Here is a 22,633-nt window from a genome sequence, read left to right as displayed (position 1 = left end):
GAGCTCTCTTGCAGCTCCAGACCAACCTGGAGGATATTGTCGGAGCGCTAAGGGTCTTAAGGGCCGCTTAGCTGTCCAAACAGATGTAAAAGCGTCCACCCTTCTCTCTATTGGCAAAAAGGGTCTGCGCACACTTCATAATTGCCACCACCTCTGCTTGAAAGATGGTAGCAAACTTACCGAATGGGACTGATTCGCAGATCTCCTTCCTTCGGCAGTAAATACCCGCTCCAGAACCTGAACTGGATCCGGAGCCGTCCGTAAATAGGAGGACCCCATTGCCCAGGACCTTGCGGTCTAAGCCATTTTTCCCGCTCCGGAAATCATACTCTAAAGGCCGTCTCCAGAGAGCGAGTGACAGCCATCCTGTCTTGCCTCATCCAAAAAATTGGATGGGAGAGAACTCCCTTAGGAAGTATAGTATGCTTGGTACCAGGCCTTCACTTTCCCTCTGCGTTAAGTCTATACGCTGCTAATGCATCCGAGGCCACAATAGTTAGGTAGAGCGGTTCTATGCCAAGCAAGAGCCCCATTGCAGCAACCGGGGTGGTCCTCATGGCACCCAGAGCCCTTCTTAAAACCAGAGCTCTGATGTGCTCCAGAGCCACTTTCACCGTCGCTTTCAAGACCTTAAGCCACCACACGACGGCCGCGTATGTCAGCCTACGGCGTAGAATAGCTGAAAAGATCCAGTGAACTATCCTCAGGCTAATATTCCAGGACCGTCCAAAGGATTTTCTGCACAACCAAAAGTAGGAGATTACACTCCTGCATCGATCCTCAAGATGCTCCCTTCATAGCAGCTTCCTAGCCAGGATCACTCCTAGGTATTTCCCCGATGCGGACGGAACTAACTTGACACCTCTAAGAACAGGCCCTTCAACGTTGCCGACCTTATACTTATTGGTGAAGATGGCAAGCTCGGTCTTGCAAGGGTTAATCGAAAGGCCAAAGCCATCGCACCATTTGTCCACAATCTTCAGAGCCCTCTGAATGAGCTCTAGAAGTATTTCCAGAAAGGGGCTTTGCACCAGGATCGCTAAATCATCAGCATATCCCTGCGCATAGATATCTGCCCCATTAAGGCATCTGATCAGCCCATCGACCACCAGGCACCATAACAACACTCCATTTTGCAAGCAGCCACGTTCCACCCAACCATCGATGCTGGTCGCGCCGAGTGTTGTCGTGATGCGCCGACGGAGAATTCCTCTGATCCAATCGATCAATCTATCCGGAACGCCCCGCTTCGTAGCCTCCCTACAAACAACCTTGTGCGGGGTGTTGCTGAAAGCACCTTCAATATCAAGGAAAGTGCTCACCATCTGGAGTTGCCCTTCAATTAGAGCCATCAGCGAGTGGAGAGCCGTCCTGTATGCATGCTGGTTTTTGTGTAGCAGATGCCGCCCAAGACTGATCGGCCTGAAATCCTTGGCTGAGGTACAACATGTTCTACTCAGCTTGGGTATGAGCACCACTCTGGCCAGCCGTCATGCTTTAGGAGTGTAGCCCAAGGCCACACACGCCCTTAGCGTACGCGTGAGTCCGACAATATAACCTCGATCCTCTTCTGCAAAAGTGCCGGAAAGACGCCATCGGGACCCGTGGCCTTAAAAAATTTAAAGGATCCGATCGCCCATCTTACCCTGTTAGACCTTACGATGCTGGACGCCATTTTCCAATCCTCACCCCGTACTCCTATAAGGGACTCCTGGGTCTGGAGGCAGGCGTCCGCTTCAATCCTTTTGAAGCCAGGAAAGCTGACCTCCAGAAGATGAAGCAGACATACCTCCCCGGAGACCAGACCACCATCAGACAGCCTCAGAGCCTGCAGGGTTGAGTCCTGGCGAAGATTCTGCATAGCCTAGAAGCCTCAGGAATCTCCTCCATAGACTGGCAGAATCTCCTCCAACTCTCTCTTTTGACAGAGGCAATGGCATCCTTATAGGTCTTCTAAGACCTCCGGTAGAGATCCCAATCAGAGGGACGACCCGCGGTCCTTGCCTTATTCCCTCCATCCTAAGCCTACTCAGACCCGGCCACCAAGAGACCTTCCTATTAGGGTTAACTATCTTCTCAAGGCAGTTCTTCTTATAGCAGGAGACTAGCTCCCTCTGCAGATAATCTCAGACAGAGCTCCACCTTCTCACCAGTGCCATGTTTCTTAGGAAAATCCCGAAGGCTGACAACCAGGTCTCTTCGAAAAGAAGCCTAATTCGTCCTCCTCGGATTCCTACGCTTGATCACTTCGGGCTTGACGTTTCTTAGCCCGAAGTTGATCTGTCTATGATCAGAGAGTGAGGGCTCATGCGAGACCCTCCACTTCAAGATTTCACCAGCCAAGTCCCTGGAGCACAGAGTGAGATCGAGGACCTCAGTCCTCCGCGCAGTCAGAAACGTCGGCTCGTTACCTCTATTCAGGATCCTCAGGTCCGTGGCCACCAAGTATTCCAGGAGCCTGCTTCATCGTTCGTTGATGTTGGTGCTCCCCCAGGCAGTGTGGTGCGCGTTAGCATCGCACCCAACTACCAGCGATAGCCCCTCTTTCTTACAGTGGTCCGTTAGTCTTACCACTGGTTCCGGCGGGAGTGAGTCTCCCTCTTCGTGCGAGAAGTACGCAGAGCTCACTTTTCTGATTTCTCCAGTGTCCGCTTTGGTAAAGTTGACCAAGACTGCCACCACATTCATAAAGCAAAACTCTGGCAATAGTTGCACTCTCAAGCCTTTGACCACAACAGCAACCCCAGGCCTAGCTCGCCCATATGTTTAAAAAGACGGCCGCACGCCGCGATATCCCTAATACATCCCTTGTAAACCCAAGGTTCTTGTATTAGGCAGATGCCTGTGTACATCATAGCCATGCTCCAGAACAGCCGAGGCGCTCTTGCTGTGATGCAAGTTGATCTGGGTAAATCTCACCGTTACCAGACCCACTTTATGGAGGACACGACTCAGGATAGGCCTTACCTTGGCCCTTTCCCTCCCCTTCGCTACGAGGCCCGTGCAGATCTATAGAGACCTGATCGAACCGTAACTTAACCGCTAATCCACTGCCCTCAATTTGAGGACACTGGATTCCAGTACTGCGAGAATAAGGTTCCTCCCCAAGGTGAAAGCCCCTACATTCTCGGCGAAGACATGCCAGGCTGCCGTGGAAATACCCGAATTTTGCCTCTCCAGCAGCCCCAGAACTTCCGCCGCGGGCACCGGGGGACCCGGTACCTAAACGGTAGTCCTGTGCCGCTTTTGAAGCGCTTCCTTACCCACCACTTTGAGCCTGGCACCCTCCCAGATTGAGATGTGCCCAATCCGCTCAGTAAGCCAATTGAGTGCCACCTCATCCTCCACCCTAATCACCACGGCCCCGCTCTTAAGAGCCGCAGGAGCCGTGAACCTAGGCAAAGGACCCTCACGGATACCTGCTACACAGTTCCCTCACTATAGATCCTCTTACTAAGGTCAACTGTTCTGGAGTGACCAACCCCTCGGGGTAGGTCTCCATCACAATCGCCCTCGCCAGGGAATCAGCAACCGCCGCATAGGACTCAGCTTCCTGAGCCCTCGGCCTCTTCACCGCTATCTTCGCCGAGGGAGGGGTATCAACTGAGCCCGGCCGGCACCTTTTGCCGGTGTGCTTCTTCTCCCCATCCCTCAATAAAGTAGCGAGAACTTCAGAGGGGCAGGGGGTCGACCCGCGAATTTTCCCCCTATCTCTCTTGGTCCTCCTCTTCTCGGTTCCGCATCTGTTCCTCTTCCGAGGAGTCGATGCTTCGCCTGTACCGAGGCCGTTCCTTTCCGAACCCTTACAAACCCGTTCCAGAGCCGACCCCGAATCTCTAGAGACTGAGGGCCCTTGCGAACTCTCAGCCTCGTCCCCCCCCCAAATTTAAATTTTGAAACATATCTATGTTGTTCCCACGAGTGGCGAGAAAACAACAGTCTACCCGAGCAGAGCTTCGCTTTGCCCGGGCAAGGCTAAATACTCTGGGGTTTCGCCCGGTGCCCCAGAGGCATCGTTCGCGACACTGCTCCCCCAGTACCACGCAGCCCTCGCCACGATAGTTCTCAGCTTGGTTTGGAGAGTTGATCCGCGGTGGCGGCCTTCCCAGCCTACTGTTTAGGGTTTTATGCTCGCGTTATAGCTCGTCACTATCCAGAATCTACCCCAGCGACCAGCGAGTCTACTCACTAGAAGTCGGGGGGCACCTGGACGTCCTCCTATCCGCCACTTGGAAACGCGCCCGGTAGATAACTCAATCCCCGGGTGGAACAGGTTAAAAAAAATAAAAATGACAATTAACTCATGTTTTGTTACTTTTAAATTAAAAAGTTATTTATTATTTTTACATAAAATATTATATTTTATATATAACATATTATATATAATGTATATAAGGAAAACTACATATTAGAATTATATTTATTATTAATTATAAAAATATGTGTTATATATATGTATATAAACAAGTGACAAGCGTGAGACAGATAAAAACGCGCGTATGGTGGTATATAAAGATATTTTTACCTTATTTTTCTGAAAAATGCGACTTTGGAATACAATTTTATCATATATGGTTGGATTTGTCGTTAAATGAGCTGTAAGTTTTGCTAGAAGACAAATTTAAAAATTTTTTAAAATTGTAAAAGGGGAGGGAACTCGAAAAATATGATATATTCGAAAAATCCGAATGCATGATTTTAAAGTACATTAAAAACTATAAAACTTTTTTTTATATTTCTTACCGTTTCGACGATATTCGCTTAGAAATATAAAAACTGATTTTTCTCAAGAGGGTGTTTCACTCCTTTAACGGCCGTATGGGCACGTATAAAAAAATATGTCTCTTATTTTGGTCTAGATTACAACATATTCAAAGCTTATCAAAATCGGCGAGTGACACTTGGATAGTGTTACTTGTAAGAGATTGATTTCTGACTGGAATTGTACAATATTTTTTATATATTAAAATTAAGTTATTAAAGGAAAAGAATAGAAGAGGTCATAATTCTTGAAGTTGAACAGTGGAAGGAAGGAATTTTTTCCAAAGTGCTTGAATAGGAATGACAAGAAACGGCAAGAGAATATTTATGGCTTAGAAGAAACCATGGAATAATCGTCTCGAGAAGATTTGTAGTGAGAACCGCATAGAGACGTTGGTGAGCTACAGGGTCAGAGCCTTGTATATTGGATTAGGAATCGGTCCTTGAATCGGAGAGAATTGGGCGAGAAAATACTAGAGGAAATGTTTGAACGGTTGTTGGTCACCCTCGTGTGATTCCGTGTCACAATCTCTCTTCTTGTTTGTAGAATCGGATAATTCCTCTTTAAGGTCGAGGTCACATGTTCTTTAAAATGAAGAAGAAGGTAAGTCACCAAGGATGATGATTGAAGCAGCGGAAGGTGGTCGTGATGTGGGTTATGAATTAAATGTGGGCTCACTAGGAGAGTATGAGGTATATCAGTAGTAGCAGGGAGAGTGGATTTGGAAGATGATGTAGGAAACTAAGAAGGAAACAGGAGGAAGTAAAGGGACCGGAATCTGTATGTGTGCAAATTGTTTACTGAAGTGTAAATTTAATTAAATTTATATTTAATTTAAATATATCTATGGTGAAGGTTAAATATGCTTGAGCCAAAACCCTCCGCCTGCGACGATTAACTCGTTTCCAGAAAAACGTCTCGCTCTTGCTTATAGACGTTTTAGATATATAGCTTTCACTAATTGTAAGAAACCCACGCAAAAATTAATAATATTTTGACAAATTTTGGAGAAACAGTTTTTGTTCAATAAATAACTGGTAAATATGCATAAGTACTACTCCAAAGAAAACTCAAATTTTTTTATTGTAATCAACAAAACTAGTGTGAAGATAGTATGTATAAGTGCTTATACGAAGGCGCAAGTTTTTCTGAAGAAGTTATGACGATGGAGAATACTAATATTCAATTTCGAGATATGCGAATTTCAAGTACTAATAAATTTGATTTTTATTCGCATAGAATAATATAAATACGAAGGAATATTTTCATAACATATACACACACACACACACGGGAGGGGGTGCAAGGAGGGCCTTCGGCCTCCCTCCCGCACCCACCCCGTTCACCTCGCTTCACGTAAAAAGATGCAAATCCATATAAAGTTTGTTTTGTCTTGCAACGTACATGCGAAGCGAGGTGGACGGGGTGGGTGCGGGAGGAAGGGTCGAAGGCCCCCTTGTACCCCTCGTGTGTGTGTGTGTATGTTATGAAATTAACTAATATGTTTTTTTTGTAAACAACGGGTTAATTAAAACGACCTGACTAGCCAAAATCATTCAATTTATTCACACGACGTTTCGACCATATAGTTATGGTCCTTTTCAAGTGTAAATGTAAATTAAGAAAGAGAAGAAAGAATCCAATGGGACATGTTTAAAAGTAGAACTTAATTATGAAACAATTAAATATGTCACTTAGTTAAAATCAACGGTTATTAAATTTGAGATAAACACAAACAACGAGACACGTCATGTCAACATGAGTTTATAACGAAACAGTCAATTTGACAGTTTAACAATATTTAATTGTTTCATAATTAAGTTCTACTTTTAAACATGTCCCATTGGATTCTTTCTTCCCTTTCTTAATTTACATTTACACTTGAAAAGGACCACAACCATATGGTCGAAACGTCGTGTGAATAAATTGAATGATTTTGGCTAGTCAGATCGTTTTAATTAACCCGTTGTTTACAATTAAATACTAGCGATTTTAATCTCTAACTTATAATGTTTTTTTTTCTTTCTATCAACTTTTTTTGAAGATCTAATAAATGATGATGAATAAATTTATTTATGTAATTTTTTCATTTAAAATTTATAAAAAGACTTGCGCCTTCGTAAAAACACTTGTACGTACTATTTTTGTACTAGTTTTGTTGATTACGATAAAAAAAATTTGAGTTTTCTTTGGGGTAGTACTTATGCATATTTACCATAACTTTAACATCACCAAAATAAGAATAATAATAATAATAAATACCGTTACATAATAAGCAAAGAACACGTAAGCACGACAGACATCTATATATGGCTACAACAGGGAAAACTATTTTCAGAAAGAGAAGGATTCTTAACAACAATACAGGATCAAGTAATACCAAAAAAAATTACCTAAAGTACATCATCAAAGACCCAAATGTACAAGACGACAAATGTAGAAAATGCAGACAGTTCCCGAAAGCAATAGATCACATAACAGGAGGATGTAAACTATTATCAAGCATAAAATATACAGAAAGATACAATACAGTAGTTAAAATAATACACAAAGCAATTATCAACACATACAACACAGAACAAAACAATACACCGTATTATAAATGTACGCCGACAACAGTAATTGAAAATGATAACTACAAACTGTATTGAGACATGACAATACACAAGGACAAAACAACAAAAGATAAAAACCCTACTAATAAGCCTACTTTGATCAAAATCTGAGGTGAGGCAGCTCTTCTGGATAATTACCAAATCCTTAATAGGGAACCCAGCTCTAATGACCTTGACCTTGATATATGTTGTCAAGGTCATAACTCTGAGTAGCATTCAAAAGGTTTTAGGCTTGTTGTTTATTAAAAAGTTATAAACAAAAAAAGTTTCATAAATAGGACATAATTTTCTCATATCATGTATATTTAATGAAACGTACTCTTAATGGATCTATTTATTTAAATGTAATACATTGAATGAAGCTCCGCCTCTCCCCTTGCGCCCCACAAACTATTATTTCAAACTGAAAAAGAAGTTAAATTGCACAAAATAGCAAATTTGTGACAAATATTAATATTTGAAAGTATATACCTAAAAGAATATTATAATATTAATATTATAATATTATAATATTCTTTTAAGTTCGCTATTTTGTGCAATTTAGTTTCTTCTTTTAACAGTTTATTACGCGTTGATAGTGTGACAGCTAGTATACTTCGTCAAAAATGTACGTGAATAATCTGTATTATTTATTCCTGCATTACCAGCCTTCCGCTCCTATGAGCAGGCAACCCGTCGTAATAAGCTGTACATTGACGAAACACCCTGTACACTCACGCTCCGCGTCTCGCGAAATTACATAATTCAACCGTCATATTCGTGCGGATTCATATTATTGTGTTTTACATGTCTTTTATTAATAAGTACGAACTTTTTTTGGTGTGTGGGCGAAGTAATATATTGTCACGGCTTTGAACTCTACAGTAGAGATGATAAACTTGTAAAAGTACAGCAGAGCCCCGTACGCTGCACTATTAAGAGTTTTCAGTGTATTTTTGTTTTTTTATGATTATATAAATTACAATCAATATTATCACTATTATGATTGTTCCGTTTATCGCCATTGGATTTACGAATTGTTTTTGCGCAAAGAAATTTTGTTCATTATTTTTTCAAATTGTTATCTACTTCTTCTAATTTTACTTTTAGTTATGTTAATTCCGCTCGGTGCTGACCTATGTCTTCTATGTATCGTTGTCGTGTATTATCGTATTATGTTTTCGTACGAGTGTCAGGTATTCAGGTAGGTAAGTTTCTATAATATATCTGTTTCATAGACTACTTATCTCGCCTGTATGGTCATGTATGGGTTATTAATTTACATTTTCGTTTTAATATAATTTTCCCTGTGTTTCTAATTACTTCTTTGTACTCCTGTCGTTCGTCGTATCGTATCGTTATTTGTTGTTCTTTAGCAGTCAAGTAGAGCTATGTTTGTGGCTGTTGTAACGCGATTTATGTGGCACGGCTTGATATAAGATGTTTTATATTAGTTATTTTGTTGACGCTGTTGTGTGTACACTTGTACTTTGCATGGTGAGTTTACATTTACTCTATATGTTGGTATCGCATCTTTACATGTGTATTATGAGTTAATCTTGATACAATTTTTTAAATCTTTTTCCGTTATTATTAAGTGTGTGTGTATGTTAGTTTCTCTTTATCTATCGCGATTATTTTATTGTTAACCTCTGTTACTGCAAATACATTATTATAATCGTGTACAAGTAACGTAATTACGTTCATTATAGTATAATTCGGTTGCGCAATTAACGAAAAAATAAAAAAAAAGTGGAAATAATTGTTTTATCGTAAAACGCGCTTATTGTCGCATATTTTTTTATTACGAGCCAGTCTTTGGCGTGTATTTGGAATGGAAAATACATTCCTTGCGGCAACTGATGCTTCTTTTAAATGTTTTATCCTGTCTATCGACGTTTTTGGCCGCATTGCTCCTTTACTTATATATGTTAGATATTCTATAAGGTTTTCCGCGTCTCGTATTAATTCCGTTATTACTATGGTAATTATCGTAAAATATTCATTTATTTCGCTGCGTTCTGCGTACTCGTTTTTGTAGGAGTTTTTCATTACAATTTATTATATTTTCTAGTCTATTAATATGCGCGATAGTTGTATTTATTATCTTAATTTGATTTCGTACGGAATGTTGTATCGTCTGTTGATTATTTTTTAGTAAGTTTAATTGTGCGTTAATCTGTCTTTCGTCGTCCATTGTACCGAATAGTGATTTTGTTAAAGAACCTATTCCATTTATTAGTCCTTGGCGTCTGTTTGTCTGTTTTTTGTATAATGTTTCAACTCTTGTCATGATACTTTTAAGTATTCTGCCTCTCTTTTTGCTAAAGTGTCAAGGTTCGTACATGTATCTCTGTGGTAGCGATTTTGAAATCTCATGGTTTCACACATTTTCTCGGTTTGTTGTAAATATTCATTTATCTGCTCGCGCGCGTACCTTTGATCTAAAGATAAATCTTTTTTATTACTAGTTTCCAGCTTTCCTTTGCAAGCGAACGCGTCCAATTTCTTCGAATACTGGGTTGTACCTTAAATTCTTGTATGTGATACCAGGTCTCTATCTCCTCTAACTTCATGCGGCTTGGACTGATCCAACTAACGAGTGTCCTGTAATATCATATTGAGTTTAATTTATCTCTTGGGTTGACTTAATTCTTGTGCTGCATTTTTTTTATCGTTGAGAGCATTTTGAATCTCTCGTATGAATTTCTCGATGAGTTCATCACGCATCATTTTATCCGTCAGACAGTCTACTCGCCGCGTTACTCTTTCGATATGAAGCAGTGGATCGATGAATGTGTCAATTGCGGGGAGTTATGTTCCGGCATTATAAACTTTTTTTATTGTAGGGTGTGCCGGGTTCTGGTTGTTCGGCCGGAACTACCGGACGACCCGGTCAAGCGAGCACTCGCCGCAGTCTACACGAGCGTGGAGCCTTTCTCATTATTTATGACGTCAGACGGAAAAAGCGGCAAGTGCATGAGGTGGTACTCGTCCTGTGTCGTCGGGTGTTGTGGGTCCTCGGTTTGGGCCGAGCAGCAACGCTGCGGAGATAATCTGGGCCCTTCAAGGCGCAAGCGTAGCGCGACGAAGGCCAGGGAACCTCAACCAATGCAGGTGCTACTATTGTCGTTCCGATGTCTCCGACTAAGGTAAGTGGCGACGAAATTTTTTTCTTATCCCCTCTTCTTTACTTTTGCTTATGCTACAATAAATGGCTTGAACTTATTAATGTGCATGCGGGTTGTTTTCCTCCCCTTTATTACCGTGTAATTTTCTTTGAAGTATTTTTCGGTAATTTTATACGGTCCTGTCCATAGCGATTCGAGTTTTTCAATCTTCCTCGGCGTAACATTTCATTGTAAATTAATTTATCGTCTATTATAAAGTTTGTTTCTTTTGTATTTTTGCCGTAATATTTCTTTGATTTTAGCTTTTCTTCTTTAAAATTTTCCCTTGCTACTTGGTTCGTTGCCCGTAAATGTTCTTTTAATTCTTGTGCGTATCATCGTAATTGTACGTCGGTTTATAGGCGGTTTCCTCAGGGCTGTCGGTATTTTCGAGAGTGAACGGTGTGCAAATAAACGGTGCGCAAGTAAATGCTGCGCAACTTTCTATATCTAAATGAACAGTGTGCAAGTTAACGGTGTCTAAGTGAACAGTGTGCAAATGAACGATGCACAAGTAAACGATGCAACTTTCTGTGTCCAAAGGAACGGTGCGTAACTGTACCGTATCCAATTGAACCGTGCGTAAAATATCGTGTCCATTTGAAACGTATCTAATTAAACTGTGTCCAAGTGCCCTCGTCCCCCATAGATCGTGATATTCGTACAATATTTCTTTCTTTTCTTCTTCACTGTAAATACGTGTATTATCATTGGTTTTCGTCTTCTTCTTCGTCTTTTATTGCAAGTATCTCTTTTTCCTTTTCTGTTTCATAGACTTCTGGTCACATTACAGCTTAGCGCGTCGGCGTTCGCGTTCGTTCGTTTGGTCTTATGTATTATTTCGTAATCATATTCTTCTAATTTTAATCTATAACAACGTTGTTTTTCTCGATGCCTCGGATTTCGCTCGTGTCAAGGTTCGGGATAAAGGTAGATTCCGGTTTAGAGAAGATTCACTCCGTTTCCAGTGATCAACTCTTTATTGGTGTTTAGCTGTACAATTGATAGCGATGAAATGATAGATGGATGATATTCACAGTATGCGTGAGTAGATATACCATGTCGGTTCTAACTCTGGGATCTGAGAGGGGTTAGGTAAGCAGGAGGAACCGCCGGCGATACCGATGGGTCTACAGGAGAAGGGGAGAGTGTTCGCTCCGGCTGATTTCGGAGGTCTGGTGGCGAAAGAAAGGTTTGTCGACTTTTATACGCGTAGATTTATTTCTCCTCTGCTTGTCCATAATTTCTATTTACAGTAAATAATTACATTTATTTATAATAAATGCATATAAATATAAAGTATTTTATAATGTCCCCACAGCAGAGAAGCTAGATTCAGGGTGCGCAACATGCCAAATAGAGGGGATACGCCGGTAGAAGGGATGATGCACACAAGCGCAAACCGCGTACGTGTGTGCTCGGAGATTCGGTTAGCTTCGGATAATAGAAAAGAACAGATGTACTGTTTTCTGTCTCTTTTTTACCAAGCCAACGATGAAAACGACGGCAATACTGCTCTATTGTGTTGTTCGCTTCTCGATTCTCCATACGTGCAACAGTGAATAGGGCGAAATGCTTTCTCAAGAATTATTTAAAAAATGATTAATAATGTAGAACATTAAAATTATAACTATAAATTATATCATTAAAAATTAAAATTAAATTAAATTAAATTTGATATTAATATTAATATTGATATTTTTAATAAATTATTCAACTGTTAAATTGATTAAATATTTAATTCTATAGATAAAAATTTAATAATTGAATAATTATAAATAATCTAATATTAAAAATATTAAATAATAATAATAATATTAATATTATATTTAATTTTATTTAATTTTAATTTAATAATTTAATTTATAAATAATTTTATAAAAGAGACTATAAATCTCGGAAAAGCATTTAACACTCACGCATATTAAGAACCAAGCAGCGTTGTACTAATAAAAAAATAATAATTGTAACAAATATTAGTAATAAGAAACTATATATTTATAGAAAATATAATATATATAATAGCAATTACATATTTAATTTAATTTTACTTTTTTATACACGTATATTTTTGTAACACAATACGACACATAAACATATACACATCACACGTATCGTTTTGACAGTATTAAAATAATAAATGATGGTGAGTTTCCACACCATCCGTGAGGTATCACCAATGGCGCGTTTAATTTTTTTTTAAATGGACCTTCGCCTGGAGTCCTGTTATATCACATTATATTATATTGCATTATATTATGTTGCATACGAATGCCGTACAGACAAGATATCTTTTGCACACCTATTTTTTTCAAATGTGATGTCTTTTGCAGGCAAGATAATTTTTACATATTTGTTCTTTGCAAAAAATGTTGTCTTTTACAAACAAAATATCTTTTACACATTTGTTTTTTAAAAGTGTGGCGTTTTTTACAGACAAAATATCTAACGCATTTGTTTTTTTCAAATGTGGTGTCTTTAATAAACTTTTACACCTCTTTACACATCTTTTGGGTATGATGTCCTACAAATATTAAAATAAAAATAAAATAAAATAAAATAGAACATGTAAAATTAAAATAAAAATATATAATTAATAAATTATTAAATAAAATAAAAAATAAAAATAAAAAATTAGGTAATAAAATAAAAAATAAATAAATAAATGATTAATAAAATAATAAAAACAAATAAATAATTAATTAATAAAATAAATAATTTAATTATTTGTTTATTATTTCCAAGAGGGACCAGCTTCGTCAGCATCCGCAGCATATAATACTTAAAATACTTTTTTTTTCTTAACAGTGGGAGCATATATTATCTGCTGACATAAGAGACAAATGTTTTTTATCAATTGTCATGTTTAAAACTGTTTCTCCTTTCGTTTTTAATGCTGATTTAAACACACAAATAGCATTAACAGAAACTGACGAAAATTTATTTCGCTTTTTAGTTTTAACATTATTTAAACAAGAAAACATTCTCTCCAAATCGGTATTTGAATTTGGAAGTGATCTAATGCTACTTATAAGTTTTGTTAAAATTGGATATATTTAGCAATATTATTAATATACCGTTTATTAATAGTTGTAAAATTTCTTTCCACATATTGTCGAAATTTAATTTAGAGAGACTTTTTTCTTTTCCATTGTAAAATCTAATGATAACGCAATTCATTCTTGTTTTAAACCATTTTCGTCAATACCGCCGAAAGTTTTAGCCACGAAAGAAACATCATTGAAAGATGTTTCTTTATTATTACTGACTAAACTTACACATGCTTGAAAAACTTTTAATTTTGATAAGAATATATCATTTATAGGTAATCTTTGATGAATTTCCTCTGCAGCAGTCACATAAAATGTTAATTTTTCTCGAATAGTTGTAATTATGTTTACGTGACCTTTTATTATTAATTCGTTAAGGTATTCTTCACATTCTGATCCTAAACTAATTTCATTAAGAGCTTTTTGATCTTGTTTTAGAGAGAATATAATATCTGTAGAAAATGGTTTTAAATGTTCCTCTTTTAAAAAATTTTGACAGATTTGGAAAAGAAAGGTTACAGATTTCGGTTGCAACAAATGAATTCTCGTTTCGGCCGCTTGAAAAAAAGCGTTAAATGCGTTAAAGAAATTTAAAACGTACTTTAAAAAAAGAAAATAAGCTTTTGTTTCTACATTGTTCAAAGTAGACAGTAGCTTTCCTCTATTGTCTGTTCTCTCACTCATTATCATTTCAGTAAGAAAGTATATAATTGTATCCCAAGATTCAAGAAGTCTTTCGACACATAAATAATGAGAACGCCAGCGTGTATCACATAATTATAATAATTTGAGATGTTTTTCTTGAAAACATTCGCAAAATTCTTTAAAAATTGCCGTACGTTTTGGACTAGTATTAAGATAACTAGCAACTTTTTTTTTAAATTTCTCGCAAAATTCGGGCAATTTATTAGATGCAACATGCGCTACTAATACGGCAGAATGACAAGGACATGAAAATGTTAATAAATGTGGACATTTTTCTTCCAATTTTTTTTTAAAAGATAAACGTTTTCCTGTCATAACCGACACATTGTCGCATGATAAGGCAACAATATTCAAAAATGGTATTTCTAACTTTACATTTTATTTTTAAATGCATTAAATAACTTTTCTGCACTTGAATCTTTGGCATCAATATCAATTAATTTAACTAATTGTGAGTGAATATTGTCTCCGGATCAACATATCGAACAAAAAAGTCATCCATTTTTCATTTGTAACATCGGATGTTTCATCAATGAAAATTAAAAATTTGGTATTTTGAAGCTTATTAACGACATAATTCGTTTCAATTGGACACAAAACATTTGTAATAATGTTTGTACATTTTGTTCGACCCATGCTAACGTTTTTCAATGCATTAGGATCTTTTCCTATGTTTTGAAAGAAGCTAAGAATCTCTTTCGCAGTTTGATGAGAAATATTTTTGTCAGCAATTAATGCGGCATATCTTATTTCTGCTGCTTTTCTACGGTCATTAAACGACAAAAGCGACTCAATATTTGTATCTTCGATTACATTCGATTTATTTTCATTTATTTTATTTTCTTTAAATTTAATTGTGTGACTTTTACATTTTGCGTGTCTGTGTATTTCCGACAGACCGTTAGCAATTGATTTATTACACACCAAACAAAAAAAAGAAAAAGCGGTGTTTGGTACTTCACGTAACCATGACTGATATTCTTTAATTTCCAGCCACTCATGTCTAAAAGTTTTTTTGTATTGTGTTTTAGGTTTTTTATCATGATTATCATGATTATCAGGATGATCATCATGATTATCATGATTATCATCATGATTATCATTATTATTATTATCAAATTTAATATTATTTTTATGACTTAAAGTATTTGCATGTCTGAAAACAGACGAATGATATGAAAAATTTTTTTTACACACTATACAATAGAACAGAGAATTATCGAAAGAAACTTCCTGTATCCACGATTTGGTTCTTTCATCATTAAGCCAAGCTTTGCAAAACTTTCGCTTAGGTTTTTTTATTATTATATTTTTGTCACATATATTATTACAAATTAAAAAATGGCAAGACAGAGGAAAAAGAAGAAAGTTAATATATATATAATATTTATAAAATTGATATATATATATATATATATATATATATATATATATATATATATATATAATTTAAATTAAAATTAAAATAATAATCTTACAATTGATTTGCTGGCGAGACTGTTTGACACCAACACTGACACTAACACCAAGTATATACATGAGCAAGTGACAACTTAGCACAGTACACAAGACTTCTTATAAGAAATCTTTGTTTTATTTACGTTCTAAGTACCACACTAGGTTATTTGCTCATGTTTATTTTCACCGCTTAGTATAGTCTTTACAAGTATACTAAAACAAAAATAAATAAAACAAATTTAAATACAGTTGAGATAATTATATAAAATTATATATCTCGGTAACTCGAAACTGAAACTCGAAAAACCGCTTTAATTCGAATTTTTTTATTCCTAAAAAAACCTTTATAAGTCGAAGAAAAATAGGAGATTAACTAAAAATTAAAGTTTTTTTACAAGTTAAGAAAACATATTTGCAAAAACACGTGTGTAAAAGATACATATCTTGTCTGTACGGCATTTGTATGCAACATAATATAATGTAATATAATATAATGTGATATAACAAGGCTCCAGGCGAAAGTCCATTTAAAAAAAAATCAAACGCGCCATTGGTGATACCTCACGGGTGGTGTGGAAACTCACCATCATTTATTATTTTAATACTGTCAAAACGATACGTGTGATGTGTATATGTTTATGTGTCGTATTGTGTTACAAAAATATACGTGTATAAAAAAGTAAAATTAAATTAAATATGTAATTGCTATTATATATATTATATTTTTTATAAATATATAGTTTCTTATTACTAATATTTGTTACAATTATTATTTTTTTATTAGTACAACGCTGCTTGATTCTTAATATGCGTGAGTGTTAAATGCTTTTCCGAGATTTATAGTCTCTTTTATAAAATTATTTATAAATTAAATTATTAAATTAAAATTAAATAAAATTAAATATAATATTAATATTATTATTATTTAATATTTTTAATATTAGATTATTTATAATTATTCAATTATTAAATTTTTATCTATAGAATTAAATATTTAATCAATTTAACAGTTGAATAATTTATTAAAAATATTAATATTAATATTAATATCAAACTTAATTTAATTTAATTTTAATTTAATGATATAATTTATAGTTATAATTTTAATGTTCTACATTATTAATCATTTTTTAAATAATTCTTGAGAAAGCATTTCGCCCTATTCACTGTTGCACGTATGGAGAATCGAGAAGCGAACAACACAATAGAGCAGTATTGCCGTCGTTTTCATCGTTGGCTTGGTAAAAAAGAGACAGAAAACAGTACATCTGTTCTTTTCTATTATCCGAAGCTAACCGAATCTCCGAGCACACACGTATGCGGTTCGCGCTTGTGTGCATCATCCCTTCTACCGGTGTATCCCCTCTATTTGGCATGTTGCGCACTCTGAATCTGGCTTTTCTGCCCCACAGTAACGTACCGGTGGCATTCGCAACGTGGTAACAGAGACAGTGCTGTAGGCGTTCTATATGACGTTGGACAAGGAGAGCGTGTATAGTGGGAAAAGGACAGAGCTATAGGCGTTCTATATGGCGTAAGACAAGAAGAGTATGATGTGGTGGGAGAAGGAGGGCGCTGTATGTGTAGGACAAGAAGAGCATGATGATAGCAAAAGGAGATATGGGTGCAAGAGAGAGCGCGATATGGCGTGGCAGTAGGAAGATATGCGAGAGTAAGAATGGAGAGAGGAAAGAGGATAGCTGGATAAGATGAAGGTTAAAGGCGCACGCGAAAAAATAAATTTTTTATATTAAATTTTTTATATTAAATTGTAACTTATTATTAATTTATAACTTTATAAATGATGTAAAAGGCTTAAAGAGCTAGTAAAATTATTATTATTAATTATATAATGTGTGGTGGAATAAAGATAGGATAGATGAAGGAGATACAGAAATAAAATAATTTTTAATATTAATATAAATTTTTATTAAAAAATGTGTATGTGTGTACATACCATATATATGTGCGTGCGTACGTCTGTGTGTATGTATTAAAATTATTTTAATACTAAAATCTAAAATTTAAAAAATACAAAAATATAAAATATAAAAAGGATATAAAAGATATAAAAATAATAAAAAATATAAAAGATATAAAAAATAATAAAAGATATTGTTACGGACTGCGACAGAATTCGTGTCATGTAAGTCGGCCATAAGTTTAGAATCGCGAGATTGATAAGCGAAATCCATATCAGTGTGAGCGATTACATAACGCCGCGGTGGCAGCACCCGCAGAGCCGCGAACGACGCGATCTCAGCGCGAATCGCGATGTATCGATTATCCGCGTGGATCAATGACGCGCCGGCGCGATCGCTTCGAGAATAATCTTTTCCGTTTTCAGTACTTCCTTCTTGTTCAGACCGTCGACCCGATAGGACGTGTATCCGCGTGCTCTACGTTTCGCGGGAACAGAGTTCACGCTCGCGATAGTCGGAGGTTCTCCATCGTGAGCACGTTCGTATCGTACGCTCGGCGTTCCTTTCAGCAATAAGAAGCCGAATCGGTCGCAACAACCGCACGATTCGTATCGAACAACTGTGATTAGCTACATGGTGATTCACCATTGCAAGTTAGCGTTCAGCGGACGTCGCGTCAAGATTTCCGTTCACATCGTCAATCCGCTCGTACCGTCAAGATATTCGCTTGTGTCGTGTGTGAACGTATCAGCGTCCTTCGTTGGCCGAAACCACGTGTATAGCAGTCTCGAGTGCAAGCGTTAATCGGCTATCCTCGCTCTCTCGTCCCGCAACGGACAATTAGGAGTTTGTCCCGCAACGGACAAAGGTAACCAACATTTCTCAATGGGAAAATCGGTAATTTCGAGGCCGGCGGCGGCCATTTCGTACGTCCAGAAGCGGGTTTCTTCAGTCCACGTGTTACACATGTGATTTTATGTACCGCCATTTCGTGCGCCCAGGAGCGGGCTTGTTTGGTTCACGTGTTACGCACGTGATCATTGTATGCGAGTTCTTTGTGGATTGTAAAACTGTGATATTTGAAGTGTTTATTGTTAATTGTTAATAAACGAATTTACTTTCGATCCGACACTGGTTTAAATCACGACCTTTTCAGCGCACCAATCGGAGCGTGAGCCACCTTATTCGAACATTCTACTGGTCCTTCGAGTACAATTCTAAATCACACCCGCAATTCGTGACAGATATAAAAAATTAATAAAAGATATAAAAAATTTAAAATAAGTATATATATATATATATATATTGTTGGGGAGGGGGAGGGGGGGGGAGAAGCGGACAACAGCTCTGAAACAGAAAAAACAAATAATTTTATTAGTTTTAAATATATGTTATAAAATGATAAAAAATTATAAACACTCACAGTCCATTTAGCCCTTTTGCTCGACGGCCTGGAATCCTACTGCAAAGATTTGGGGAGCCACAGTTTCTCTTTTTCCCAAACTTCATATGGAAGCTCTCCAAAGAGCTTTCGCAGACAAAGATGATCCTCATAAAATTTGGGAAACATCTCCTCGTATCTCCGGTCCTCAAAGGTATCGCCCTAAAGGTCGTCTCGCACCTATGCGTCCAATTCCCTCTGATGGCATCTCCATTACCGTGTTAATCGTCGTTCAGCAACGTCTATTTTTACTCCAACTGGAATTTATACTGAAAAAATATTGTTATTAGTATTAATATTAGTATTTTTATGAAAATTAAAAAATTTACATTCTGGGACGCCATCAGGTTCAAAACCCGTATTAGTTAGAGAGCAAGGTCCTTCGCCCACCATGTTGCGTAATACCTATTGCATCGAAGATGATGTTCACTAACGATGGCATCTCGTAGTACGGCATTGAAAAACTTGCACACTTCACTTTTAATTTTTGTTGATCACAATATACGCGTTGCCTGTCTAACACTTATGAAAACTTTAACGGGGGTTAGGCAACGTCTCGGTAAAAAGAGTAGGGGATGTGCAGCAGTGTCCGTGATAAATTTACAAAGAGATACTGTTGTAAATCACCTAACTCTCATAAAATAACTATAAAAAAGAAAAAACGAATTAATTTATACAGCAGATATACGAGAATAATTAAACGGCTTATGATGGCCGTTTTACGTCACATGCGCACGCCGCGCCGCCAAATCCGAGCGCGCTCCGGGAGACGCTGCGCAAATCATAAACAAACAGTGCTATTGAATTCAAAATGTCTCTTATCGCAAAACGGCCGCACGAAGGAGACAAACAACAACATTCAATAATTACCTTAACAAAAGCGGACTTTGACAAAACAACAGGAAAAAAGATCCGAAGAGTCTCGAATGTTCTAGAAAATTTAAGCTATAAAATCTCCTTCGTGCAACCGTTCGACGCATTCGATCTTGAGCTTTCGGAGAGACAGTGTGTTGTTCTGCTTTCGTAAAAATTCACTCGCGATTAGAAGAACGTGCGATCTTCTAACTTTTCCGTCGCTTGCGGAACGCGATTTCGAAGTTTCTCGGGCTTTTCCTGCCCATCTCTAAATAATTGTAAATAGCCAGTGACCAGTCGAAAACTAACTTTTATTAAAGACCGATACAAGGTTACTTGTAGGTCGCTTTTCCTTTCCTTACTCGCGAAATTCCGTAATCCTCCTTCCGCTCTCACTGCGCTCTCGCACAGATACGTTTCGGAACTATATGCTCGTGTGTATATATGCGTCAAGGGCGGTCAAGTGTGTTTACACCATTCTCCAGAAACGCAGCAAGGTCGTACAAAAGATCCTTTTCGTTTAACACATATGTGTATTAAATGAGTTAGGGACAAGTTGTTTTCTTTTCTTTCTAAAAAGTCTATCCGTCTTTCTCTTTTCGCCTCTAGCAGCCTCTCTTTTCGAAGATGCATTCATTTCCGCAACAACGGGATCCTCAAATTATAAAAGTTCTAGGTCGGTACCTTCATTGCTTATATCACACAAAAAATCTATTTCATCACGAATTTCGAAAAACAGTTTTAGTAATCTTGTACGAGTCTTTGGCAAACCAATTTTACAATTTAGCAAAAACTGCACTACAGAAGTCACAGCGCCATCGAAGGCGTCGGAGCGTCCTCTCCCCTTTATCCGTGTTAAGTCTAATTCTGTATTACTGCGTCTCAGAGTGTTCTATAGTAAAAAATTATAACAATATAATGCACCCAAAGTTTAGTTCAAATTAGTGCAAATCGGGCACATATTGCCACATATACAGGGTGTCTCAGAACAACCTTCCGTAAAATGACGTATTTCTGACACAATTCTAAGACAATTTTTCCTTTATCAAAATTTGATTTGAAGCGTAGTTTTTGTGTTATAAGCAAAAATAGTTAGCAAATCACGCGTCGAGTATAAGTAGTAATGGGGCAGGTATGGCCCGTCAAAACAAACCCCCACCACCGCGCCCTCGGGTACCGCGGGGGGTGTCTGGTGTTTTCCCCCACTACCACCAAGACTGACAGGAAAAAAAAATGGTGGTTGGAGGGGGAAGGGTTCGCGCTCAGGTAAGAAAAATTTTCTGGTTTTCTCGGGACTTGAACCTGGATCCTTCGTATTGCTGATCCTGGTTCTGGTGTGCTGAGCTAAATAAGAATTTATTAGAGTAAAGGTTAGATAAGGTATTTATGTTACGTAGTGGAACAGGTATGGCTCTAGGGCCGATATCGGTTATGGTGCTGGTGGTGGGACGGAAAAGCGCTTTGGCGTTCTGCACGTGGGGCAGGTATGGCCTGTCAAAACAAATGACGTCACATGGTAGTTGACCATGTATAACGTCATGCCTGTGAAAATGAAAAAAAAAATAATAACACAGGAACGTGCAGGTTCTGTCAAACGCGATGGTATGACGCAACGAAAGAAATAGTATTGTATTATCGGTGTCTTATATTACGATGAGCGCCTATTGTTGAAAGAGGTTGCGGAACATCCTCTTTCAACAATAAAAGTAACCGAACTACTTATATGTAAAATGGGAAAGAGGAGTGGGTGAAAGAAATTGACAATAGATTTAAATGTACAAATATGTAACGTTTATATTTAAAATTTTTTACAAAATCAAAATTATTCAAGAAGTTTTTACAAAATGAATAATTGAAGAAAATATTCCTGGGATAATGATTATAATTTTCGTTTTGTTACTATCATATGTACAATTTGATTGAGGTAAAGCGAGATTATTTCTAAAAATGTTATTTCAAAGTATATATCGAGAAATCATAAATCTTTTAGCTGAATACGAACGTTACGTTCTATTTCCTTGCTATTACTCTTGATCAGAAGTTTTATAATACTGCTATTAATGTTACTATTGATAGGAAGATGTATCTCTATTTCGTTCATTAGATATCGCGCACATTCATTTACACTGTTCGAAATTAAATTTAGTTGATTCAAACGAGCGTTTACACATCCAACTATATTTTCCAGTCCCAGAAAGGTTGCTCTCTGCATTACTATCGCAACGCTGTAAGTTTTCCGTTTCTTCGGTGTAGGTCCGTTTGCGTTCCTATCCTCGATGTTTTCAGAAGGAAGATCTTGCACGTTTTCGCGATACGCTACTAGCACAGCTCTAGCACCATATGCGATAGTAAAATTTATAATTATTTTGTCGATGATAATCGTACTCTGTTTAATTTTATCACCGTTTAAGTACAAAGACATCTGTTCCATGTTTTCTTGAAATTTCTGCCACGATTTCATATCGAAGCAAATTCCTTCAGCGCTATGAGATGATAATTTAACAATCGGTAGAAAATCCAGTTCCTCTTCATCCGACGCCATAAGGCCCAAATGAATTTTCTTCGTACAGGATGAATTCAGGCCATATGTTGTAGATAACAACATACGTTGCAGTTCGATTTTTCCCACGAAATTGCATTCTGACTTAGAAGCGCTGACTGAATACAAGGATTTCT

General features: G+C 37.3%; 2 protein-coding genes across 2 annotated transcripts in view; one reads left to right on the top strand and one right to left on the bottom strand.

Moving 5' to 3' along the window:
- Positions 1 to 22,633, top strand: part of LOC140674594 (transmembrane protein 114) — a 352,543-nt gene that overhangs the window by 208,706 nt on the left and 121,204 nt on the right. The window lies entirely within an intron of this gene.
- Positions 21,933 to 22,562, bottom strand: LOC140674595 (uncharacterized). Its single transcript, XM_072908243.1, has one exon. The coding sequence runs from the start codon at positions 22,560 to 22,562 to the stop codon at positions 21,933 to 21,935; it is 630 nt and encodes a 209-aa protein (XP_072764344.1).

The sequence above is a fragment of the Anoplolepis gracilipes genome, chromosome 16 (assembly GCF_047496725.1).
Source record: "Anoplolepis gracilipes chromosome 16, ASM4749672v1, whole genome shotgun sequence".
NCBI classification, from domain to species: Eukaryota; Metazoa; Arthropoda; class Insecta; order Hymenoptera; family Formicidae; genus Anoplolepis; species Anoplolepis gracilipes.
This window is presented reverse-complemented; position numbering and strand designations above follow the sequence as displayed.